Raw genomic sequence first — 27,618 nt, 5'->3', positions numbered from 1 at the left:
TTCTTGTCTTTACGGTGGTGGTTAGGAAACACCCAGACCAATTAAACGTGAGTTTAGCTATCCCACGTGATACATACAGCCAATTAAGTGTGTGAGGCTCCCAGCAGTAAACTTTGAAGCACTTCAGTGCTGTAGAGAGAGAGAGGGAGAGACAACAGGGCAGTGCAGGGAGAAAGAAAGCCAGCTAGATAAAAAAGAAAGACAACAGTGTTGTAAAGTCCGCTTGTTATAAGCGGCTTTGGGCTTGTTTTCCCCGTAAAGTCGCTTGCAAATATCATCAGTGCGGGTTGCGGGTTTTTGTGCTTGTGCAGTTACTTTTTGGGGCTTGTCCTGCGCCTGTTATTAAACCCCCTGATTCTCTCACAGCTGTCCACCATAAACCAGTAACAACCCACTTGTTTTTTGTGATGAGTCATGTATGTGTTATTTTAATTAAAGTTTAAAAGTTAAGTTAAGTTATTCAAGGTCTTTACTGTACATGCAGTATACATATATATATATATATATATATATATACAATTTAATATTTAATTTATTTATTTTTGTTCTGTCCAGCATTGTAGCCAGCAGAATGATGATGGTTGCTGTGTTATTGTTATGCTGAACAAATTTGTTTTGCCAAGGGGAGCTTTATGGGTATAAGACTCCTCTTGATATTATTATTATTATTATTATTATAATTCTTGTTAATTTATTCATTTTTAATGACATAATATTGCTGGACCTGAATGGAGGGGACAGGAAGCAAATGAAAAGAGGGAAGAGAATTGAAAAAGAAAGTAAAGAAAAGCATAAGGGAAACAGATATACGACAGACAGAAGGCAACGACCCTTCAATCCAAGCAAACAACAGATAACCAACTGCTGCATCTGTACAGAAACACAACAGAGAATTTCCTACGGTTTTTCAAGAAAGCAAAGCTGACATTCATCCGGAGCAGCCGTAATGGACAAAAAGCTGAAATTGCAAATAAAAATAGATAAGATGGTGACAAAAGCAATAAAACAGGTGCTTGGTTCCCATATTAATAAACTTGACCAGCTACTAATCAGTATTGGGGTGGCCACAGGGGTTGCACTGTGGTGCTCCTGGTTTCAGTATTACAACATAACCTGGATGTTTCTTTTGTATAACTGCAAATCAAATATTAAGTGTTTCCTGGTTTTTGCTTTGCTGCAACAAAGGAGTGAAACTTTACAAATGACGACATTGGCTCTCAAGGAAAAGAGCTGAAGCAGCAGGTGTGAAAGGAAAAGAGGGAGAAAAGAGAGCAGAGGTTCCATGCTGCTTCATGGAGAAAAGTGATGAAGGAGTTGTTAAGTGGGAATTAAAGTATGAGTGATCTTGTGTACAATGATAGTTGGATACATTTCCTTGATGGAAGGAAGAAATCAAAACATGTTTGACATTCAAGTGCTTTAATGTGGTGCTTATGTTGAGAAGTTAGATACAAAATAATAATAATAAAATCAGATAAAGATTATATGTAGCACCCAAAAATCCTCTTTTCAACTAAATAAAAGGCATGTACATAAATATAGCTCATCCATTTACAACATAATCTGTTGATTTAAATTCAGATCCAAGAATTTGGACAGCATCTGTATATACAACTCAAACATGCTATACCTGTTGTGTGCTTTCATACCAAATTGTCTGTTTTCTTTCAATGTTCTTAGTGAATAATGAAATAAAAGTTACTCTAATTAATTCACAAATAAACATATTACATTTAATGTTGTGCAGTGTGCTTGTGCCTCAAAATACAGTGAAGACAATACCCAAATAAAAAACAACAAAAACAATCAGTTATATATTCCATTGAGTAATTACATGAATCCTTCATGTATCTGAGGCGTGTAGCAGCCATGCCTGAACATAAACCAGCAGAATGACATGTTTCACATGCAAAGAAGATGACATGTTTACGATGACTGATAACAGCACGGAATTTAGGTGGGAATTCACTTTTGACACAGTTTTCATACATTAGTGACTTCTTGTAAAATATTTTCTTTTATTTTTGCCTTTTGGAACAGATAGAGGGAAAACATGTTTGCTTTTTGTCCCATAAGGAGACATGAATCAGTAAAAACATCACTGACTAGAAAGTAGACAACGATGTTTGCCTGGCCTGAATTGAACAGTCAGCTAGGGCTCCGTCTGAGGGGACGGTGAAGACTCCTCCTTCCTTTCAGCCTCCGAGGTCGAGTTCAGAGCCAGGTCTTGTTTTTTCTCATTTGTTTTCTCTGGCTCATTTATCCTGGAACATAAAAGAGAAAAAGTTATCCCTACTAAGTCATGCTTTTTGCCGAAAACCTGCCTAGAGAGTAGTTGTTTGTATTGCAGTTCTCAAATAATCCAGAAGAGGTTCCCCTTTGTTCAACAAATAGATAAATAAATAAATAATAAGGACACAGCTTAGTCCCGTTTTAAGGACTTAAATTGACAAGCTGACATGTTAGTGATAATCTAAAGGTGTAATTAGTTCAATCAGGAAGGTTGATTTAAACTAGTACAGCAGGGAGAAGTGTGTTAACAGGGATGCCCTCTGCATTACTTCAGCTTTCTGAGTTCCAAAAAACATAACATTTTTACTTCAAGTAATGATAATTTGAAATCTGACATTTTACAGGCATATAAACATGTCAACAACATTTAGATGAGTTAACACTTGTTTTGTGCTGCATGTGTTGTGTGATCTGCAGTCTCTTCGGTTGCTCATGTCAGGTTCAGCAACATTATGTGCTCCTAGAAATGACCTGAATACACTAAATGAGCAGCTTTATTCATTAACAGATTTATTCTTCCCTGAACGCATGTGGTGTGATGAAAGATTTAATCAACTTAACGCTACAAGATCTTTGTCATAAGTTAACGAAACTTCACGTAAGTGAATCGTACACTACATGAACTTCTTAAAATAATGAAAATCATGACAACAAGGTTTCAGGTCATACTGTTTATCACCATTTTGCTTTATATAGAAACCCTTAATGGACATTATGGTGTTATTTGATTTAGTTTTGTCATGTGTCACTACCCTTCAAGTTCCCATCAACATTATTAATTCATATTATTCACCACTGATTTACTACTTAATGTCAGCTAAACGTCCTACCCCCAGCTGCTGCTTGTCTTTGGTCCAAATTAGTAAGCTTGCTGAAATGTAAAATAACAAAATACATGCTTGCCTGGAAAGGTTGATTGAAGTTTACACATTTTCAGTATTATGAACAAGGTGTTAAAGTCTAGCCAAAGAGATTACGTGACTGTGAAACAGTGGTTAAATCATAGAGATTTGGGCAGGAATTTAGGTTAGAGGTCATGATTTTGAACAGTAACCTTGGCATGGGAGCCGGTCGGTTGTTGTGCAGGATGTCCCAGCTAGAGGTAGAGCTGTTACGAGATCAAAAGACATAATCACATGACCAAAACAGAAAGAAAAATCTTGGATTTAACAATTCAAAAGGGAGACTTTGTGCAAATACTTCAAAACTTCACTCCTGCCACCTCCTCCTCTCTCATTAGACAGAGGGGCTGGAGATGACATTTTAAAATGAATGCACAGGAATGATTGATGTTATGAAAGCCATCAGTTCCCAAAGCATGATCAGTCACACTCAGAAAATGATCATAATTTAACTTACATTAACATAAAATTAGCAGTGTGAGAAAGCAGTGATGGCTGAGATCAAATGTCTTCATAATATTGATTCAGCTCGATGCAAAATTATGAGTCAAGACGAAGATAAGCGCGAAGGGGTTGAATCAAACACATATACACTGATCAGCCACAACATTAAAACCACTGACAGGTGGGTTGGATCTGAGTGACTCTGACAAAGGTCAAACCATGAAAGTTAGACGACTGGGTCAGAGAACCTTCTAAGTCAGCAAGCCTTGTGGAGTTTTTCTGTTATACTGTGGATTGTCCAAGGTAGCATAACAGGTGAGGACAACAAATCTATGAGCCACCAAAGCTCATTCTGTTTGCATCAAAAGCTAAACCATTTGGTCCAGTGCTACAGTAGGACATCTGCAGCGCAAATGGCTGTAAATCATATCAGTGGCAATGATAGTGTTTTGTATTTTTCTGAATATGTGGCTGTGTAGATGCAAACTGGTCAGTTACTCAAAGTTCATTGCCTACAAAAACAACAACCATCACATGACAGAAGTGGACCATGAAGGAATGCAAGGTGGCCGAATCATGGTGCCCTTTACATCATGCAGGTAACCAGATGAGTGTGCATCATTTACTTGGAGAAAAGTGGGAAGCAGAAAGCATCAGAGAATGAAAAAAAAGCCACTGGAGGCAGTTTGATGTTTGATAACCTACTGGAAAACCTTGGATTCTTGTTGATGTTTGTTCCACTTACCTAAACGATTTTGCAGACAACATTCACTTGTTAATGGCCTCTTTCAGCTGGATAATGCTACACAGCAAAAAAGAAGTCAAAATGCTGACTTGATCTACAAATTACTCCCATTTAAATCCAATTGCATATCAAAAGGTTGATTTAGGGGGGGAAACAGATTCATGGAGGCCACAACACACAGCTTACAGCATGCCTTCAGAGTTCATGCACCACTGGGTCAGAGTTGTTTTTGGGCAAAGGAGGGGGCTGTGCAATATAAAGTAAGTAGTTTTAATGTTGTGGTCAATTGTTGCATGAGATTATCTATGAAAACTTTGGGAACTGTTGACTGAATCAGAGGAAATGTAAAATCACTGAGGGGAAATGGGAGAAACCCACCACTTCCATTTATCAGTAAACATGAGAGAAACAACAAAAGCAAACTGGGAAACGGTGGTTAACGCAGAAGAGGCCAGAAGTCCAGATTATCCCCAGAGTTGATCTTTTAGCTTTTCAAAGTGAAAATAACAAAGAGGATTATGCTCTGAGTGTAATTTCTATTGGAGGCCAATCAGCAATGTTTCCAGACTTGTTTGGTGTTGTCACACGGTGTAGAAGGTGCAAGTGTTTTGTATCTAAGGTCAAAACCTGTTACTGTGCTTCATTTGAATGTCTGACTTCTGTGTGGAATATATTGACTAAAATAAATAGTGTTAACATGTTAACTCAGCAATTATATAATACAGCATGTGATACTTTACAAATTTACAAAAATACAGATGCAAGTAAATCAGAAATGCAGTTGAGTTTGAGTGCTGCTAAATTGGTCTGTATCACATTTAAAGGCATTTTCTAATATTTAACTCTTTCAGTGATACTAGATTGATAATAAAAACAAAGGTTTAATAGGCATAGCTGATGGACACTGTTTCATATCACCTCACATGTAAAAAAAAGTACACACCCTCAGACAAATATTACATTTTATGTATCAGGACCAAATTTAGAAAAAAAAAAATCTGATTCTTACTCAGTCCTAAATTAGTAAATACAACCTCAGATAAACCTCAGGTGCTGCTCATCAAATGCAACTGATTAATTGATTATCAGCAGGTGTGAGTACCTCTATACAAGCAGATGTTTGCTGGTCTGTAGCATGCAGGTGTGTGTTTGTTAACACAATGTCAAGGAGGAAAAACATTAGCAATGGTGTTTAGGCGAAATTGTTGCCTATGGATTTGAGAAGGGTTATAAGAGCATTTCCAAATAATTTGGATTCCATCATTCTAAAGCAGGGTCTTTGAGAGCTACTGGGCTGCAGTTTTTAGACGATTCCTACCATAATTAAATGGCTTTCCTCAACTATCTTTAAAGTTCTGCATGAGCTGATCTGCTGTGTGTTGCAGCAAAGCTTAACATGCAGGACAGTAGATTTGGAGATCCGTTTTCTATGGAGACAAAGATTATTCACATGGAAAACCCTCAACACAGCTGCCAGTCTTCTAAGGAAAAGACATCCCAGAGAGTTCACCTCAATATCAGGATGTCAAATGCTTAGAGGAACTGAAAGGTTTTTTATTTTCTAAGAGCTTCATCTCAGATCGTCAGATCTTCATTCAGGCCTTGGTTAGCATGTTAGAGTTTATGACGGTCTAATAAAAAGACAGAACCATGTTGTCTAGAAGGGTTGCAGAAACAAAACCTCTCTGAAAAAAACATGACAGCATAGCTTAAAATGGCAACGTTACAGGGGGAACAATTAGGGTTTGTTTGGGCTTGTTCAAAGCTACTGAATCATGGAGTGTACCTAGTTTTCTATACCATGCCTCTGCCTTAACTTCATTTTTTTTGTTGCTCATCTGAGGCTCTATTTGCCACATTATTTTTTTTTTTTATCATATCCTGATATATAGAACCTTAAAATTGAAAGAATGTGTACATTTTGTCACAACTATATTTACTTTTTCTGTTAAACTTTCCCAGATAAACTGTCTGCTTGACAGATAAGACAAAAAAATAAAAAATTAGTATAGCTGCGATCAGCCAATTTTACTAGCCAACAGTAGCATCAGTGCCATTGCATCAGTTGAGCTCTGATTTATTTTTCTTTAAACACCAAAGTCTGCAATTTAATGGTTCAGCATGGAATGACTGTACCTTTTATTCAGTGATTATTTGTTAATTGAGCGTTTAAGGATATCTGTCAAGTGCAAAAACTAAAAATTAAACAAACAAATGAAATCACACTCAGTGCCACTTCAACATCCTTGTCAGTAATAGGATCAGGTAAACCACCTGTTTACCACGACTGTTTCAAGGTGAAGGAGTTTAAAAAATCTGCCAAGAGAAAAGAGATGAGAGTGAACAAAGGTTGGCTTTGTCCCCATTGACAGCTTCCACAGCCAGACCAGAACAACAGCAGACTGTTTACCTGTATCTCCCTCTCAGAGGAACCAGACTTCTGAAATGTGACAAGACTTCTTACCGTATTGTCTTCACGATGAAGCGAATGATTACTGCCAGACCCACACAGCCACACATCACTCCTATCACTATAGCTGTGACTTCACCTGTAAACCATAGAGGCACAAAAAATTCGAATTAAAGTAGTTAAACGCTTTTAAGAAGTGATATTTTCAGCTTTATTGGTAAGATATTTATTTCTTTAAGCAAAAATTCAACTCATAATAATCCTTATTCTTACCAGAGGAGAGCTCCTTTCCTGATTCTGAAAAATACAGAAAACATTATTAGAAATCACAGATTTTACTTTCTTCCTCATAAAAAAAATGATTGATTAATCTCAGTAGAATCTGTTGCTCAGCTGTTAGCGTTGCTGCCTTTGAAAGCAGTGCTGATATTACAGGTCTTCCAGTTCAGTCACTCACCACAATGAGCACTTTACACAAATTCTTTCTCCTTTGTCTTTGTCTATCATTCTGTCTCCCTCTCTGTCTCTTTTTCCTCTTCTCTTTTGTCAGTTAGACTTGTATGATAACAATGGAGTCAGTGTTTACTTTTTGCAAATCCTTTTTCTCATCAGCTCGCAAACAAACACAGCTTTTCTGGCTTTTTCATTCCTTCCCCTTGTATTTCTCACTCTGCCTTCAATTGACTCTTTCTCTGTAAGTCACAATGAATTGTTGATAATGTTACGTTTCTGTCAACTCTCTGCATGTACTGTACTAATATCTAACTTAAGACTACATGGAACAGCAGCAGGTTTGTTTTAAAATACACCACTGTAGAAGCACTGTTGAGGTGCAAAAACTAATTTCAGAGAAGGCTGCATGTATTAGATTTCTTACATATGAAGGGATAATGACTGAGAATATACAGCTTTTACACTGAATCAACTGGTTCGCATGTCTTGGACACTGGGGTGAAGAGAGGGGCGGAGCTGTCAACTGATTACCACCCGGTGGTGAGTTGGCTCAGATGGTGGGGAGGATGCCGGTCAGACCTGGCAGGCCCAAACGTGTTGTGAGGGTCTGTTGGAAACATCTGGTGCAGTCCCCTGTCAGAAAGAGCTTAAACTCCCACCTCTGGCAGAGCTTCAGCCATGTCCCGAGTGGGGCAGGGGGCATTGAGTTCAGTTGGGCTGTGTTCTGTGCCTCTATTGTTGAGGCGACCAACTGGAGCTGTGGCCATAAGGTTGTTGGTGCTTGTCGTGGTGGTAATCCCCGAACTTGTTGGTGGACACCAGCAGTGAGGAATGCCGTCAAGCTGAAGAAAGAGTCCTATCAGGCCTTTGTGGCCTGTGGGACTCTGGAGGCAGCTGACGGGTAGGCTAAGCCGAACGTGGCTTCGGCTTCACTGAGGCAAAAGTTCAGGCACGGGAGGAGTTCACAGTGGCCATGGAGAATAACTTCTGGATGGCTTCAAGGAGATTCTGGTGCAGTGCACCATCAACACTGTGTACAGTGGGGTGTGAAGCGACTGGGATGACAATCAGCACCTCCAAATTTGAGATTATAGTCCTCAGCTGGAAAAGGGTGGAATGTCCTCTCCGAGTCTGGAATGAGGTCCAGGTATCTCACGGTCTTGAAGGATGAAACACAAGATTAACATGTAGATTGGTGTGGCATCTGAAGTGATGTGGACTCTGTATCGGTCTGTCATGATGAAGAAGGGGCCAAAAGGTGAAGTTCTTGATTTGGCAGTTGCTCTATGTTCCTACTCTCAGCTATGGTCACAAGCTGTGGGTAGTGAATGACTGAATGACATTGCCTGGGAATGCCTCAAGATCCTCCCGGATGAGCTGACAAATGTGGCTGGGGAGAAGGAAGTATGGGTTTCCCTGCTTAGGCAGCTGCCCTCACAACCTGACTCCAGATTAGCAGCAGGAAAATGGATGAATAGCTGGTTTCTTGAAACGCTAAAAATGGTCCCCCTTGTTGCTTTCTGACCTGCTGAGAATGAGGCAAAGACGACTCTGTGGTTGAGCGGCTGTGTTACACGATAGTTGTCCTGCAGCAGCATCTTCTCTGATTCTTCAGCGTTACTGGAGTAAAGTATTGTCTCCATCTTCATCAGCTGGAGTTAAGAGATAAAAAAAAACTCATTACAATTACTTATTCTTAAACACTTCAAAATACAAATTCACTCACTGGCTTGTGCCCAGGAGACACTGGTTAACGTGTAAACCTGCAACTAGTGATTTTTACAATCTGCACATTTTGGTTCTGTTGTTAACGAAGGGGATTTTCACTTAACTTCTCAATCATTTCAGAATTTCTGAGCTGCCAATTAGTTTTTCCCTTTCGTGAAAAACTAGTGTAACAAAAACATTACTGAAAATGCAGACCTAAAAGGTAAAAAGTCACTCCAGCAACAATGATTACACCTGTGTTTTCAGTTTGGCCAAGTTTTGTGGTTAAAAACCACACTCTGCACACTGAACACCAGAACTTTGTTTCCTTTTTATTCTTTAACAATTTTATAATCTGTATGTCTGTCTGTCTGTCTGCATTTGTATTTGTGAGGGAAAAAAACGAATGAAAAATCAGAAAAAACTAAACAGAAAACTGTTCATCAGGATGATGTCTGGTCCATATATGTCTAATGCATTTGTGTGTCTAGCTGAGGGGCAGGACTTGGTAGGTGCTAACCCAGGTAAAGGATATTTTTGATGCAATGGATGTTTGTTTAAAAACAAACTACTGACATTTTAGAGTATAGTTAAACTTGTCATGTTTGACAGTCGGGTATAGCTCCTCCACTGAAACCCTTCAAACCTCCAGATCAACCGGTAAATTATTCTTTAGCTCCATTTATCATTGTGACATTTAAATTCTTCCTGGTTTTTATTCCAGAGGTTACTTTAGTTTCCCTAAGGTTTTCTTTTTTTCTGCACCTTGCTGTAATGTTTTTATATTTTGTGTAAAGCACTTTGAATTGTCGTGTACATGAAATGTGCTATACAAATAAATTTGCCTTGCCTTTTGTGTTTTTTATTGATTTATTTTTTAGATATCTTGATTTTACTTATTTTAGTATTTATTATTTCTGCTATATTAGTGAATGGCGGAACACTGAGCACTTTTTAGTTTTGTTTAAGTTTTGTCCTGTAACTTGATCGAATACCTGTCTGTCAGGTTCAATGTGTGCTTTATTATGAAATGCCAAAGGCTGTCATTGTTACTGCAAAACAAACCTACCCACAAGGATAATGCTAATACTTAATACTGTAATAATACTGTAACCTTAAACCTTAAAATGTGATGCACTAGTTGTTTCAAGACTATTTCACATAGTGCAGACAATATGGTTTTGTGTGTAGATAAAATTACCTCCTGTAGAACAATAAAATTCGTTAAATCAAGAAAAATTATGATAAACACACACACACACACAGAGTGAGCATGAACCACTAAATCAATATTTCATTGCTGTTAATCTTATAATTTTTTGTGAAACTAAGTGTGGGTAGATGAACATCTGAGCCATTATGTAACTAATGAGAGCTGCTGTCACGATCCAAATTAAATCACGCTGCACACAATACACTACTTTCACACTAGCGCTGAACTAGAGACTGGTTGTGTAGATTTTGGACTACTAGAGTCGGTACAGTTGATATATAAGTTTCTGTGACAGTTCTGACAAGTGCAAAGGATTCTGTATGAGTACAATCCACAGCATAAAGCCAATTTCAGTCCATGACTGATGGATAGGGGGAAAAAAAGTTAATTTGGTCTTCATTTTACCACAATACAGCAAGGAAAAATGTCAAAGCCTTGATGATTATCGGAGACAGTCTTTCATCGTCAATGACTAAGAAAAATCTGTTCAGTAATACCATCAGAGCAAAGAGACAGAAAATCACTATTTACATCAAAATTTAAAATAATATAAATGTAAGTTAAATATTTTCCATCATATGTTTAAGAAGACATATACAAATACCAAATTTAGACAGTTTGTTTATTAAGTTCAGTGTCACAGGTATGACACAACTTCTGATTCATATTGACCTTGTCTTGATGAACATGGAGTGAATGCTTGGTGCTGTGTTTGAAACAGACCTGTGCTTTTGAGATTTGAACTCTTTCATGAAACACCGTCCACAAAACACTCTGGTAACAGGGGGGTGTTGTCAGGGAGCCATTGTATCGATAGTAGCGTCCCAGATTCTTGGGAAGCAGGGACTGGACATCAAATGCTGGGATGAGTACCTTCTGGTCTGATGGGAAATAAAGTAGTACAAGTACTCAGAAAACAGTTTTTTCATAGGCCATAGTTATTTTTTCTTTTTCCATCACATGAAGTTATCCTATTTATTCACCAAACTGTTGCAGAGCATAGTGGGAAATCCATTTAATTTCTTAAATTCCTTAGCAATTTAATAAATTACAATTACAGAATGAAACACAAGGAAATGTCAGCCAAACAGAAAGATGCATTTTTAAACATAAGAAGATTTACCTGCATGTCTGATGCGACTCAGGTAGTTAAGGATGTTGTTAAATGCTGGGTTTGTCTCTTCACCTGTCTAGAAAACCAAACTTCAAACTTGAACCACTCAGAACATGCAAACTAGAATGCAAAGCAATTACTGTTCTTCTGGTTTTCTAAATGTCAGCATTGCTGCTGCATTTTGTTTCATTACCACAATGAGAATTCCTAAAACAGCCAAGCCATCTTTCTGTGTCATCGCTGCAGAAATGTTGGGGTAGAGTTCAGAGTTGTAGTGCACCACATGAAGCTGAAGGGAGAAGGAGAAGCAGACTGATGAGTAAAAGAGACACAAGGAACAGCTTTCATTGCCCTCTCTTCCTCACAGCTAAATGTTAAAGGATTAAACATTGGAAACACTGCACTTGAAGTAATAAGTTATTCTGCTATTTAATCTAAACATTGCAAATTTACAGTTGTGAAAAGAAAATACACCGTTATGTAATTCTAGGATTTATTTAGAAGGACAGAATAATGATAAAAAAAAATCCTACCAGGTCATTAAATTAAGTAAGTTAGTTGTAAAAGTGGTTGTACAGGCAATTTTAAGACCTGGTGTGTACAGACCAAATGATTTTTTTAAATAATATCCTGACAGATAAAATCAAAGAACTGAAAGATGAACTTTAATTTTCACAACTATCTATCTTATTGGTATTAATTCAGTCTAAACTAAACTTAGCACAAAAAGTAAGGAAATTTGTGTTTGGTCGACTCTTTCTCTTCTAAATAACACCGATTGGTGTTGTATTATAAATCACTGGAAAGCCTGATTAGTACAACTTATTAGGATCATGCATTTGTGGAATGTGTGGGTAGTGCCACCAAAAATATCCCCAAATCCCCTGCAATATTCTCCTGTTGGTGTTCACTCTTGAACGGCAATTGATATACAGACATCAGAATGGGAATACAAAACCTGTGGTGATCCCATATCTCCAGAATCTGAGACCTAACTCCATCTTCTACAACAACACTCCCCCATAGAGCCAGGATCAATAGTGAGTATCTCTAGGATTTGGGAATGAGCACGGGTGTGCTACTGTATATGTGTTAGAGTGTCCAATGGTTGACCTTCAACAACGCTGGATGAAATAACAGGATGCCATCCTACAAGAAAATGTGATTTGGTTGGTTGACAGCTTGAGAAGGAAATTCCAAGTTGTTGTGGCTGTGTATGGATCTCCAACTGAGGTCCTTGACAGTGTAAAATAAATAAGGTGTAACTATGACCAATATGTTTTGTTTTTTCCTGATTGCTGCAGAAGAGTACAATCACCCATCCACCTAGCAAATCAAAACATGAGTGAAGACCAACAGGAGAATATTGCAGGGGGTTTTGGCACATTTAGGAGGAACATTACCCAAACATTGTGTTGTTCATTCCAAAGAAGCATGATCCGTACTACTTTGTAGTAAAGGTGACTTTGCAAATATCTATAGCGCATCACCAGTTGGTTTTATTAAAGGGGAGAAATAATCGACCAAACACAAGGTTTATGTTTAAAAACTAAATCATGTTCACTCCAGCCACTCATCCCTGAAGAAACCGGTTGTTGGCATGCCTGCACAGTGACAGATGGGCAGGAACTGAGGTGCTGAGGCGGCTTATCATCCCTATGCACTCCATTTCTAACCTATCTTATCCACTTTTTCCACACTTTGCTAGTGCTTCTTTACGTGTTCTTTTTATTTTAACTTTTCAATCACCAGTCTACCACAATGAATGATGGGACTTGAATTAGGATGTTTCCAGTCTTATTACATTATAAATCAGATCTAACTAATTTTGGGAAGAGAGATGGAAAGAAAAAAGGAATGAAGGAAAAGATATATAATAGCTGCAGAAAAAAGAGCAAGAAAGGAAAGATAGAAGAGAGAGACTCAGCCCATCCAGTGTGAATGATTATTTACTGGTCACATAACTCAGAACTGTTATGACAAATGTTTTATCAATTCATATTTTACTTAACCAATAGTATTTAAGGCAAAAGATTCACAGTCAGAAAGCCATTTTTTTCTAAACGCTACTAAATCAAGACTAAATAGTAAATTAGTAAATATGTTGGGAGATATTTTAAGCTATAATTTCATACATATATAGGTTATACCATGCTGTCACTTTGTATGATTTTCAGCCAGATGTGCTTATACCTCTGCATCTGCACTCTGTCCATTGATGGTGTGTTCGCTGCCCCCGTCACTGGGGCCGCCATTGCCCCAGTGAAGGTGCAGTTGAACGGCTGAAAAGAGCCATGGTAGCCCTCCAAGGCCCATCCACTCTGGCAGCTCAATGACCACTGATGAAGAGAAAATTAAATCAATCAGATGACTTGTATGCTGTAAGTTGGCATGTAATAAGATGATGATTTTTTTCTGAAAGTAGGCACAAAAAATCCTAAAATTTCAACTCATCTGTTAGCGAGTAATAAAAGCGTGCTGCCGGGTAACATCTGAGTGCTGTATAATATGCAGGCTGCCAGAACACACACAAGAGGGTCATAAAGGGAAGAGAAAATCAGCTGGCTGCCATAGTTACCTGTGTGTCCATCGTTGGACAGCGTGAAGGGCTGGTTGCCGTGCTGACTGTAGCCTCGTGGCACCACTGGAATCAAACTGGGGTCATATTTAGTCTGAGTGGTTATCACATCTACAGGTGACTGGGAAGTACCACCACAGTCAGGGAAGTGGTCCGACCACTCAGCCTGACCAAGCAAGCCTTTGACAGAGAAGAAACAGAAACAGCGATGTCACCCAATCACACACCCCACTGACTCCCGGTCGTTCAGTAAAAAGCCTCCATTGATTGGTCTCTAATTAAGCAGGACAATTATTCCATTATGTTCTGTTTACATTCACAGCCTCATGGTAGTAAAGTAAATTACGTTTATTATGAATACATTAAAAAATCATGCACATACTAAGTTAAAACTAATATTTCTTCTATAATAGAGTCGATCAGCATGCATGCATAATGTGGCAAGTTGGTATCCTTAAACTCCGACATCATCATCCTGTTTAGTTTCATAGTTGGATTTTTTGGTTGCAGTGGAGAAATTTTGGATCAGACTGCAGATTTACCCATATAAGTGTTTGTGTTCTGGGGAAGGTTTTTAGTATTTTCTATCCCAGATCTTCAGAGAACTTTGAAAAATGTTCACAATATGTCCTTTTTTTGGACATTAATTTTAAGCCTCTGCATATAGAGGAGAATGTTCCATTTTGGTCATTTTCTGGATGCATGGCAAAATGAGCAGGAAAAAGAAAACAAAGTCAAATGAGTCCAACTCAACCAATCATAATCCATTTCAACACAGTTCAATTTAAATATCCTTTCTCTATATGAGAATGTTTTATTAATGATGTGATCCAAAAGTCAAGTTGTGTGAATAACTCTGCAGCTACGGTGAGAATAAAGCATGGAAGATGTAGTAATGGTCTCATAAACATTCCCATTCTGAGTATCTTCTTCAAGGCTGTAAAATAATGCCTCCGTACAGTCTAAAACACTCCACATATTGCGGATGACTCCGGGAACATAAAATGCAACGTCACTAAAGGTTCTGCAAATTTTATATGAACATAAGAGACTAAATGGAAAAGTCCAATGGTAAATGGTCCGTATTTATATAGCGCTTTTCTGTACCAGGATACCCAAAGCGCTTTACAGTATACAGCACATTCACCCATTCACGCACACATTCACACACTGATGGCGGAAGCTGCCATGCAAGGCGCTCAACCACGACCCATCAGGAGCAACTAGGGGTTCGGTGTCTTGCCCAAGGACACCTCGACATGAACACGACTTGGCCGAGGATCGAACCGGCAACCCTCAGGTTACAGGACGACCGCTCTACCTTGCTGAGCCACGCCGCCCCAATAATAATGTTCCTTTAAAAATTCTCTGAATACCCTAAATGTCCCTTGAAAACCTATTAAATATTATCCATGTACCATTTAAAGAAGATTTTATGGCCTTCAGGTTCACCACAGGTTCTGAAAATATTTCAACAACCTGAAACGAACACCTAGAAGAAGTTGTCTTTAATAATAGTCCCCTAAAAGTCGCCCTTGTCTCGCTTTCACAAAGCCGATGAAGGAAAACATTTTGGGAACGCTAAAAGAAGATATCTGTTAAATAGATTTCTTCTGAAACTGTTCAGGGAATATAACATTTTTCACCAGAAAATATTTGAAACTGAAATTAACCTAAAGTACAAGCAATGTTCTTTCCATGAAACATATTAGTACAGACATCAGGGTTCCTCAATAAAAATCTCACCAAACATAACTAATACAGAATCTCACCAAACATAACTAATACAAAATGTCATTTGAAGTTTATACTACCTCTTTCTATTTTGATTGTACAGTTTTTCCCCTGACATATTTGGTTTCATTGCTGTTAAAGGAAATAAATTCATGTATTGTTGAAAAAAGACATCTAAAAGTGTAATTCATTAATATAAAGTCAAACAAAATATAAATGAACCCGATAACCTATTATTAATTAACAGGCTATGCTCTCTTGCATGTGGAGGATCTATTTCTTTTATTCTTTGTTTTTTTTTTTGCAAACATTCCTTTACACAAATATTAATGTAATGGAGGATCTATTTCTATATTGAAAGATTTATTATATTAAATTCTCACAGCTGTTTTAAATACAGATTAAATTATTGTAACCTGCAGTAGGATTGAAAGAATAGATTAGTTCAGTTTTAAATTCAATGTAATTATGTTTCATCTCTGATAACTAAAAACAAAGGCATCTATTTGTGTTAAAAAGTGATTTTATCAAAGGGATTAACCCCTTAAGCCTTGGCCATATATTAACAAAAGGAACATCTGAAAAGACATACCCCGAATAAAACAAGAACTGATCCACATAAACAAAGCTCATATGCATGTTTCTGGTGTTTGGAACATCTAGAAATGTAAGAGAATATATATTTCCAATGTCAAAAAGGTGCGTCTGTTACTATGACTGAGCAAATTGCAGTAAAACAGAGGGAAAATTAGGCATTTCTATCCTTGCCTGTTAGTTTATTTTTTAAAATGTTATGAAATTATTTCATACATACAGATGCTATGATTTCTTTCAGAAACAAAATCATATCTAAACATTAATGTTTAATGTTGTTAAAGACCCAGTTACCTCTAAAAACCTTATTTCATTCCCTAAAATATGACTAAATTGACCTGTAAACATGTTAAATATTTGAAAGATTTTGATTAAAAGATACATATAGAAATTGTGAAATAAGTAGAAAGTGACTGGGGCTGAACGAGGCTGGAGTTGGCTGAATGAAAAAGGACTGGCATGCCCAGTTGTGAGATAAAAGAAAGAAAAAAAGAGAGTAACATTGGAGTAAAAGAACTTGAATTTCAATGGCAAAGAGAGGAATGCTTTAGAAAAAAAATGCATGCTATTGATATATTTTACTTACAAAAATGTGTCACCTATTTGCATTTGGTTAGTTAAAGCACATCACAACACATTTACACAAAGTTTGTACACTAGGTTTGCCTTTAAATCATATATGCCCCTCATACACAAACTTGTGGAAAAGGTGTTTTATATCAACAATGTAAACACATGCCACATCGCCTCTCCTACTGTGCCCATAACCCCCACCTTCTCCTTATAATCTGCTCTCTTCCCGTTACCCCTCACTCTGCCCTGCATCACAACTCTGCTTCAAAACTGAGTCCCCCAGCTCTGCAATTGGTTGCCATGGATGTCACCATGGTGACCGGAGGCCGAAAATTCTGACCCTTTGCACCCGCTCTACAGCACCTCTCCTAGCATGCTGCCCCTACCCTGAATGTAGCTACAAAACAAAGACACACAAATGCAGATCCTCATGCTGAGCAGTATAATGAGGCATGTAATTCATCTCTTCCATGCAGAAAAAATGTGCACAAAAAAAAACGCCTATTCACCTCAGCTAATAGTGAGCATCACGCAGGGCAATATCACACACCATGCCTAACACACAAATGCACTCATTCAAACTGCTGTGAAAACTAATTCAACATATCAACTTGTTGCTGCACTGCACACATGCCGGTGCCTCCACCATAATAATGCCTAAACAGACATATATGGACACCAGCTGGCTCCAGGCACAGTCTCTAAATATTGCTGCACATTCTGTCTAAACTAAATGTCAGTTTTACCCTGCTGAATACATCTGTGAGCCTCATTCATGCCTGCACAGTCATTGTCCACCACACAGGCAGCCAGTGTGTGTCAACAACACAATAAACACATAGGTTATTGTGCGCTGCAACAATACAGTGTGCAATTTGGTATGCTTTTGCTTCATCCGTCCCATCTCCCTCACTCCATCCTTGTGCACCTGCCTGCCTCCGCCTGCCTCTCACTGTCTTTTTCTTGCTTCCCTCTTCTCTATCACCCTCCACCCCTTCATCATCTCTGTGTGACTGCTGTGCTCATGCCAGCCTGCTGAACTGTAACTAATACAGACAGAGAGGGAAGGAGCGGAAAACAGAGGGGCACGCGGTGGGTGAGATCTGAGGGGAAAGACAAAAATCCAACAAAAGTTACAAAAGCCTTACTGATAGAAGGGGTTAGGTTTAATATGTGCACTGGAGTAAAGATGAAAAACTGAATGCACCAGTTGCTTCATTCACGTATCTTCTCGGAAAGACTTGCCCATATTTTTGATTCCAAGTAATAATGTATGACATTAAAACAAAATAAGAAAGAAATTATTCTTTTGCACCAGTAGTAAAATTAGCTTCCTACTTACTTCAGGCCTGACTTAGGACTTTTGTCACTCCAGATTATAAATTATATCCAAATTATCAGCCACCCTCTTTGTTTGTTCATGTGAGGAATTTTTTCTAATTTAAACTATAAAACTTTCAGTTGTATTTGCCTAAGATTTTACTGGGGAAAAAAAGAAAGTAGTTAATGTTTACTTACCAGTATAGGTCCAGCTGGTTTCCTCTAAAAAGAAGAAAATGGAAAAATAAACAGAAAAAAATCCTAAAACTTCTGTTTTGATCCGTTCGTATTCTATACACTTAAAATTGATCTAAATTCAATTTTCTGAAAGCATCACATTTAATAGTAAAATTAAAAATAATAAAAGTAATAAATGTTCAATTAACAGTGGTGCAACACTTCTCAAACACTATTCTTAACTACAGTTGTTATGGAAGTTAATGAGAATCAATACTAGTCCACTGGCAAAGCCCACACTGAGAAATCCAAACAAAGCCAAAAGAAAAAATCCCAGCCAGCAAAATTTCACATGATCTCCATTATTATGCAAATTAAGACCTTACCAACAGAAGCAGCAGCTGTCCACTGGAAAAACTTAAGTGTTAGTAGGATAAAAATACCCAAAGAGTCCATGTTCGCCCTCTATGCCCCATACACAGAGATGAATTAAAGCAGACTGAGAGATGAGGAGCAAGTGGTGGAGAAACAGAGGTGGGGAGGGTGGGGGGCAGGGAGGGTGTGTTGGGGCAGCAATCCTACCTGCCTCCACTCTGTTCAGCACGTTAAATCCACTTTAGCATACGGGGCTCAAGAGCAGATGCACAGAAATTATGTTAAGAAAGAGAAAAACTGATCTGACAACAGGATGATACAAAGGACAAGTAAGTAAGAATCCATTTAGAGGGTACTGTTTGGTGAGATTGTAGTAAACCATTATTTATTTATTTATTTGAAGGTTAGCAAGTAAAAAGTTAGGAAAGAGTAGCTGCATGAATCAAAATGGAGAAACAACTGAAAAGGGCATGTTAGTTCAATCACCATGTAAAGTTTTTTTTTATTCTGTCTGGTTGAGAAAAGCCTTGTAATTTCTGGACATGGCAAAAAAAATAAATAAATAAAAAAATAGTGAGAAATTGTAGAAATTGTACCTCATCCAGTGTACAGATAAGTCATCATTAACTTAATCTTTGAGATGTATCATTTATGTGTTATTTTCCAGAAGTATTGTTTTTAAAAACTGTAATAAAGCTCCGTCATACAAAAGACAGATTCAAATTAAATGAACTGACTAAAATTCTGATGACATTATAAATTATAAGAATTTGAAGACTAGGATATTTAAGTGTTGTTCAAGTACAGGCTATGAGCATTACACAACTACATGGAAATGGGCAGAAACTTCAATATTACATATCCAGCAGCATCCTCAGCCTTTCATGGGGGTGATGGACAACCATTCTTGGAGACTATCAAACAGCCAGAATTACAGATATGAAATCTACACACACACACAATAAAAATAAACCTTCCTCTTCACATCATATTCCAACCTCATGATAACAGCTCAAATTCAGAACAAATGATTCATTTTCAATAACATTGCATTTAAAGTGACAGAAAATCTTTAGAACACCTGCACACGCCCTACATGCTTATACATTATGGGCATGTAGGGCATGAGTTGTAGGGCATGAGTTATTTTTGCAACTATTTCTGCATTAAAGGACATATTTTCCTTGTGTTCACTGATAAATCACTACAGTTAGACAAATGTTTATTTAAGCCACTAGGTGGAGTTAGTTTAGTAGAGAATGCCTTCACCAGTCTCACACTGTAGTGTACTTTATGGGTTATGAGCTGTTATCACAACACAATATGAAATGTCACAGTCTCCTTTTATAAGAGCATAACAAGGTTTGACAGGTTATAAGGATAAAGTGGTGGGTAACATGCCAGAAGTTTATTTTAATAACCGATAGTTAAAGACAAGGCAAGGTCAAACAAGTGTTTTCTGTGTCCTGATTGGATAACATTGTACCCCTTGATTTTGTTAATATTCTACAAATACTAGACTTGAAATCCTGGCTGGATTTGTAACCAACTTGGTCCATTTTGTAACAAAAGAAGATAGGAGTCCACACAGAGGGCTACACATGTTCAAATCCTTGTATGTAATGGCAATGGAACAACGTGGCGTGTGCAAATGTAGAAAGGAAGTGATGTACTTCCATAAGCGGAGGTATATAAATGTGTGTAAGAATGCTGCATAAAAATCCAAAATTAAACAAAGAGGTTACAATCTGCCACAGAAAGAGAGAGTGAGGGTGAAGTTGGCTTTTGTAGTCTCAACCACTTCCATCTGTCAGGTGTGTCATGATTCTGTCATGATCCACCAAGCCTAATGTACGGAAGACAACAAGGCAATAAGAAAACAAGATCTCTCTGGATTTAAAGATATTTTCAAAACCACCCACCTTATTTTTGAGCTTTGATTACTGTTTTATTGAGAATTGCGCAGCACAATTTTGATCTACAGATTTCATTTTTTCCGAACACTAATTTGTCCTTGAACTTCATTCATATCAGCAATTCTTTGTAGAGTCCTGCAAAAGATGCAGGATCGGTCAATGGCAGCAAGACATTGATTATACTCTTGACACAGAAGTAGTACTTATTTGAGGTATGCCTTTAAAAAAAAATAACAATAATAATAAAAAAAAAAAGTACCAGTACCAGTCAAAAGTTTGGATACACCTACCCACTTGATTTGAATGAGTTAGCGTGTCTAAACTTTTGACCGGTATGAATGAATGAATGAAATGAATGAATGAATGAATGAAAAATACTTTATTAATCCCAAAGGGAAATTCAATATTGTAGTAGTAGTAATTTTTTAGTAAAACAATCACATTAATTAATTAAGGGCTTTGTTCTTCAGCCTGATAGCTGCTGGAAGGAAGGATCTTCTGTATCTCTCTGTCTTGCATCGGACTTGAACAAGCCTCCCACTGAACACACTCTGTTGTTTCGTCACGGCGTTGTGTAGAGGGTGTGAAGGATCTTCCATTATCTTCGTCAGCTTGTACAGAATTCTTTTTTTGATGATCAACTCCAGCGGCTCCAGAGTTACTCCAAGCACAGAACCGGCTTTCTTGATCAGTTTGTTAATTCTTTTCAAGTCTCTGGTTCTGATGCCGCTGCCCCAGCAGATTGCTGCAAAGCTGATTGCACTTTCAACAACAGACCTGTAGAACATTTGCAACATTTTGGTGCAGACGTTAAAAGATCTCAGCTTCCTTAAGAAGTAGAGTCTGCTCTGACCTTTCTTGTAAATGTACTCAGTGTTGCTTTTCCACTCAAGTCTGTTGTCCAGCTGAACTCCAAGGTACTTGTATTCCTCCACCACCTCCACCTCCTCTCCCATGATGGAAACACTTCTATGTGTGTTCTTGTTCCTCCTGAAGTCAACAATCATCTCCTTTGTTTTCTTGGTATTCAAGATGAGATGATTGTCACCGCACCATTTCACAAACTGACCGACCAGTTCTCTGTACTCTGCTTCTTGTCCATCACTGATACACCCAACAACTGCTGAGTCATCAGAGTATTTCTGCAGATGACAGAACTCAGAGTTGTACTGGAAGTCTGAGGTGTACAGCGTGAATAGAAATGGTGAAAGTACAGTCCCTTGTGGTGTTCCAGTGCAGCTGACCACCATCTCAGACACACAACCTTTCAGTCTCACAAACTGTGGTCTGTTTGTGAGGTAGTCGTAAATCCAGGTGGTTGTGTATGTTATCTAAAATACTTTGTGTAGGATATGACGATTCAACACGATTATCATTCAATATCTCATTTTTATATTAATTATATTTAAGCCCAAAAATAATAATACTGATATTTAAATACAACTCACAGTAATTACTATAAGACAACAGAACAAAATGATTGATTCCTTAGTTGATCAAATTCTAGCAGTGTAATTTCATTAAAGTACATTTGCTCTGAGTATAGTTGTGAGAAACTGGCTCTCTACTTGCATGTATCAATCTGATATCAATCTTTAAACTTCATGTTCACCTACCTAATGCTAATAAGGTCCTTGCCCTGCAGCCAAAAAAGCACTGACCAGTCAGGGCGTGGACAAAAAACATCTGACGGTGTCCTAGAGTGCCTGGTACTGGGACTTTATAAATAGATCCTTTAGGTCCTGTGGTTTGTGGGGTGGAGCCTTTATGGCTTGGGCTTGCTAGCCATAGTTGTTATCACATCCTTTTAGATTGATATCTCAGTAGTCTGTGAACATCGCAGGCTCTTTGTCTTTAACCTAAATTTCTAAATCAGTTTGGCCTTTGCATGCCTATCCTGCAAGGGAAGGCAGAAACTTTAGGTAAGTGGCAAGTGTAAATGCCACAAGAAAGCCAGGATGCAGGTTTCACCAGCATTATAACAAGATCAGCTGTGTTACTCACTTGTTAGAGGCTTTAACTGTATGGCTTGTCAGTGTGTTTTACATATTTTACCTATATTACCTAGTGTATGTTTTACCTGTTTTTATGTTGGTCTCCTTTTACTCTTCTTATGTCAGTTTTAGTTTTCCTGCATCCCCTGGGTAGAGATCACCTCCCTAGACCTGAAAGGTAAATATTAAAACCCTAAAAGTCACTTCAACAGTAAAGTGCTGTGCAGAAAATGTTGCATCTGTATTCAAAATGTGATAACACAAAGTATTCATTCTGCAATACTTTTGGTAAGATACTGTTTTGTAAATAGTTTTAAAATCAAAATATTTTACTATATATTTTTATTTAAGTAATGAATCTGAATTCCTCTATCACTGGTGACTTCTCTGTTAAATAATTCCCCTTTTTTGGACCATAATAAAAAATACAAAAACAAACAAAAAAGGGTCCAGTGTTACTTTGGTGTCAAATTTCTTGTTTAAGCTAATCAGAACAAGCACAATAATAAGCTTATTACTCATATTACTGTTTTAAATCACATTATAATACAAGGGATGCTCAGATATATCAGATATATGAGTTAATCATCAGCTTGTTGACTGCCCCCTTTACAAACTGAATAACATCAGCTAATTATGTTTCATTTTGGAGGGAAAAGCAGAAAATAAAGAAAAGAAAATAGTGGGGTCATGCAGGCACTAATAATACATTGATGTGGCAGTGCTTTAACATTTTTCTACAGTTTAAAAAATTATGTGAAAAGTTATGAGAGGGGTTTTATTGATTGAACTGTTTGAAAATGCTTATTCAAAGACAATATGATAAGCTATTTTTATATAATGCATATATCACTGTTGTCTTGTCATAAAAGTGAAAAGAAATTACAAAACAATGGATGTTGTCATTTAGCTAAATTTTCTTTAACATTACAATAGTTGCATCATTAAGTAATACACACCTAAAAAAAGATGAAACCAAAGAATATGACTGAAATTATTAATTATCAGAATGCAGATTAATTGCTGATGATCAGCCAATCAATATACGGATAATACTGATCAGATTATACTAGGAAAGCAAAGATGTAAATAATATTAATTCTTCTGGCTGCTATAGTTGCAGGGTTCTGGCTCAGTGCCAATCATTGTGGAGAAAACTGCAACTGTTAAAAATAAAAAAGTAGAACATGTGCTGTGAAAATCAATTCATGCTGGGATTACCATCCTCAGCTCTCCTCAGATCTCCAAATTGAAATGCTGTATTTTCAGCGGGAACATTCAGCTTTATCTTTCTCTGTTAGGATTACTCAAACTTGCATCATTCTGTAAGGGAATGTTTGTATGAAGATTTTTTGCAGTCTGAACAAAGTCACCCTGTGAATGATCTTTTTATTTATTTATTTATTTATTTTCTTTGTTTTAAATTTAGAGTTTGTCTCTGTTGAAAGGTTACATAAACTCAAAGTACAGTAAAGAACTTTCAAACAAGACTGTGAACACTAGGAGGAGCCCTCTCCACGTGACATATTTTGGGTTGCTTCAGACAGAAGACAGAAAATACACCCTAAAACAAAACATTCATTTGAATGTTTTCTGTAACGGTGGAAAGATCTAGTACAGTCCTGAACCTGACCCATAGAGCATAAATATAAGAACATCTGATAGAAGATGGTGCTTTACAGTCACAGAAGTTGTGTCTGACGTCGTCGACAAAACGGTCACCAAACTGCTTCTTAGTCCTTTTTGCTTAAATAGCTGTATGAATGAAACACATTTCAAAGTGGGCTCGCTAACATAGCCTGTTCGGATGTATTTCCACTTACAATCCCAGACAGGCTCCGGCCAAATCTTTTGATGTGAATTACATCACATTGTGGAGTCAATGATAAACAAAACTTTAAAATACAACTGCAGAGGTTACATAATTTACTGCATAATATAGTGTACCCTACTATGTAAAAAAATCCTTAGTCTTTACAGGTTGCTCGCAAATTTGTTTTGCGGGTTACGAGTAACCACAACTCTGGGCCAGATTCCAATTTAATTTGCTTTCCACCTTCTTGTCTGTCTGTCTGTCCGCTCCATTTCTGTCTTACCGTGTAGCGGACCGCACCAACGTGAAGCATCCACACAAATTATGCAACAGCAGTAACCTACATTGGTCTCCAATTGGCTGCTAAGCATCCCAATGAGGGCGTGGTTACAATTACTTTAGGCTCAATTGGCTGCGTCTCGGTAGGGGGGCGTGTCGTTTTATTTCATTCATAAATCCAGCGGCGGAGCGTTTCTCCGACATGTGAAGAGCCCTGTTTCTGGTGGTGTACACATGGCTCTGCTTTGAAAATGCTAGATAAAGATAAACTATGCAGCCTTGAAAGATGATGAAGCTCGACTAGATTTAAATAAAACATTAATGTTTGTTTGGCATCTTTTCAGCTAATGCATAAATAAAGAGCTTTCATTCTCGATATAAGGTTGGCCCACAGGATAATGGTGTTTTTCTTTTCATGTCAATACAGATTTCCTCAGTGGACAATACTTATCTATAAGATACCTATAGAAAGATGTTTGTAACTGTTAAATATATAATGATCAATACTTTGAACTAAAACATGTTTTAAAATGGAAAAACAATTCAAATGTGAATTTTCTTCTTGTGATATACCCAGTCATTGAAGCTGTAGCAAAATACAGAAACAGAAAGAAAACAGACTGTATGCTATATCTTGTTTCTTTCTGAAAACTATAATGAAACTATGTCAAATATTTGTGTGAGTGTGTATGTACATTTCCTGTGGTTAAAATAGGATAAATAAGAAGCTTGGAATACATTTACAGAGAAGAGAGCAAAGTAGTAGTTAGTAAGTGTTTAAAGCCGCCCTGGTGTTTAAAGGACATGTGATATGTTGGACAGACTTTACTCTTTTGTCATTCTTAAAGCTGTTTCTTCCCACAAACAGATAACATTTCTGTTGTGGTGTCTTGCTCTCTTAACACGTGCCTAGGCATTTGACCTTCTGCATGCTTTCACTTGCTGAGCAGCTTGCATGCTGTCAAAGGGGGCAACATTTAAGGTAAATACCTTATATGTAAAGCCATTAAAAATAACAGAATATACTCCTATTTAAGCTCCAACACCAGCAAATCCTTTGAGCTGCACTGTAACTTCAGAGCAGAATATTTGTCATCTATGTCTAATTTTGATTTTCATCACCATTCAAATTAGGAGTGCTCTAATTACCACACTGGAAATAATTTTACACATTTTACTTTGATCCAATTCATCGACAAATGCCTCATTCATAGGTTTAAGCTTGCCATGACCACTCTCATTGGTGTTTCAAGCATGTCAATACAGAGAATGATAATGAGAAAAAGGACGAAGCAAGGAAAAAAAAAACCATGGAAACAGGTGGGGGATGGGAACCAGTGGAAAGGGAGATGGAAGGATGGAAGTGATGGGGGTTGTCTTCAACACACATGAACTCAAAGTAGGTTCACTAGGTTCATGTGTTGTAGAGGAATGCTGTGGGGGGGATGGTAAGCTTTTCAAACCTATACTATATATACAAGCAAAACCCTTTCCCCTGGTTTCCTGTCTCCAAAGGTTAACCTTTATTGTGCTTTCTTACTTAGAAGGGGTTGGTGTTGAATACTTAGAATTCTCAAAGAAATGTATTGTCAATCAAACAAGGACATCGCCTGCTATGTGTATGTTGAGAAGGGGTCAGTGAGTTAATGTATATGTTGTATGTATAGAGGGGGGTGGGCAGGCTCCTCATCCCTCACTGCAACCTACAAGGCATTTCACATCTAAAAATACAGTTTAAGCCAGCAAAACATGTGACCTTTAATTTAAGTCTTATGTGGGGAGAAAATACCATTATATGTGATGAGAATAGAAGATGTGGTTGATGATGTGTACGTGAGCTCTACATGGTGGTGCCTACTGCAGTGCCTGATTCAAAAGGCGGTCACTGAGTTCACCTGCTTTTAAGCTATAGGCAAGTGGCTGCATTATTATTTGTCACCATGAACCTAGAAAAGTGACTACATTTGGATTTATTCTTAGGTGAAATTGACAACCAATGCAAATCAGTTTAAATTATAATAAAATAAAATAATAAAATATTTAACTTACCACAAAATAGAGCCTTTACACATATTAAAACAGAAAACCAATAATAATAAACAAAATCAAGAAACACTTGCAATGGCAGGAGTATGGTCCAATATGTTTCAGATAGAATTAGAGACATATACTGGAATAAGAACTAGAATTCTCAAAGAATTGTATTATGAACCAAACAAGGACAAAGCCTGCAATGTGTATGTGGAGGAGAGGGTGTCAGTGAGTTCATATGTATGTTGTATGTATGGGGGAAGGGTGGGCTCTTATCCCTCACAGCAACATACGAAGCATTTCACATCTAAAAATGCTTCTTAAAGCCAACATAACTACAAAACATCAATCTAATCCTCATGTGGAGGGAGGATACAAATGTATTTGATGAATGTTGAAAAGAATACATGTGTGTTGGTGTGTATGTATATCAACATGGGCTATACAGAATAGTGCCTACTGCAGTGCATGCTTTAAGAGGTGGTCATTGAGTTCACTCTCTAGCAAGCTGAAGGCACAATGCTGTATTATTTCTGTTTAACATTAACCTAGAAAACTGATCATTTGACTTGATTTCAAAGTATTAGTTTAAATGAATTAACATTTTAATTTATATCCCATTTTGAATATAATAAACTGAAGATTGAACAGAAAGAAAGTTCAATTAAATATATTGATATTAAACTGGTAGAAAAACAACAGCAAAAGGATAATCAAACACTTGTAGTGACAATAATATAAACAAATATATCTTAATTGGTATGAGATAATTGAAAATAGTGGTTGATCTCCTTGCCATTCTGTTTAAAAGCAGTCATACATTATTTCTGCCTGTTGAATGTTACCAAAAATATCATATATTATGGATGTATAATCCAACATATTCATAAATACGTCAGCATCTATTGGTGGTTTACTTTACACTTGAGTAGCTTCATAAACAGTATTCAAGTA

At 37.4% G+C, this 27,618-nt stretch overlaps 1 protein-coding gene across 4 annotated transcripts; it reads right to left on the bottom strand.

Annotated features, from left to right (window-relative positions):
• Nucleotides 1-1,402: 1,402 nt before the first annotated feature.
• Nucleotides 1,403-18,733, bottom strand: ca14 (carbonic anhydrase XIV). 4 transcript variants are annotated; one of them, XM_041989136.1, is made up of 13 exons: nucleotides 18,643-18,733; nucleotides 18,278-18,301; nucleotides 13,859-14,038; nucleotides 13,474-13,619; nucleotides 11,474-11,569; nucleotides 11,290-11,356; nucleotides 10,890-11,047; nucleotides 8,772-8,898; nucleotides 7,067-7,090; nucleotides 6,848-6,932; nucleotides 6,658-6,699; nucleotides 3,347-3,400; nucleotides 1,403-2,264 (listed from the first exon to the last, which is right to left on the bottom strand). In XM_041989136.1, the coding sequence occupies exons 1-13, from the start codon at nucleotides 18,710-18,712 to the stop codon at nucleotides 2,153-2,155; spliced, it is 1,185 nt and encodes a 394-aa protein (XP_041845070.1). In that variant the 5' UTR covers nucleotides 18,713-18,733; the 3' UTR covers nucleotides 1,403-2,152. The 4 variants fall into 4 exon arrangements, with proteins under 4 accessions (XP_041845070.1, XP_041845072.1, XP_041845073.1 ...); XM_041989138.1 differs by lacking the exon at nucleotides 6,658-6,699; XM_041989140.1 differs by lacking the exon at nucleotides 1,403-2,264 and having other exon boundaries at nucleotides 6,608-6,699.
• Nucleotides 18,734-27,618: the final 8,885 nt, after the last annotated feature.

The sequence above is a fragment of the Melanotaenia boesemani genome, chromosome 6 (assembly GCF_017639745.1).
Source record: "Melanotaenia boesemani isolate fMelBoe1 chromosome 6, fMelBoe1.pri, whole genome shotgun sequence".
NCBI lineage: Eukaryota > Metazoa > Chordata > Actinopteri > Atheriniformes > Melanotaeniidae > Melanotaenia > Melanotaenia boesemani.
Note: the sequence above shows the minus strand (reverse complement) of the source record. Positions and strands in the feature narration are given on the sequence as shown.

What these genes read in the sequence shown, in the direction of transcription:
- ca14 (XM_041989136.1), bottom strand. Translation starts at nt 18,712, where the DNA reads ATGGACTCTTTGGGTATTTTTATCCTACTAACACTTAAGTTTTTCCAG. An exon ending in AGGAAAGGAGCTCTCCTCTG is followed by an intron (nt 6,933 to 7,066) that starts GTAAGAATAAGG and finishes TATGGTTTACAG; the next exon opens with GTGAAGTCACAGCTATAGTG. An exon ending in CGACCGGCTCCCATGCCAAG is followed by an intron (nt 2,265 to 3,346) that starts GTTACTGTTCAA and finishes TTTATGTTCCAG; the next exon opens with GATAAATGAGCCAGAGAAAA.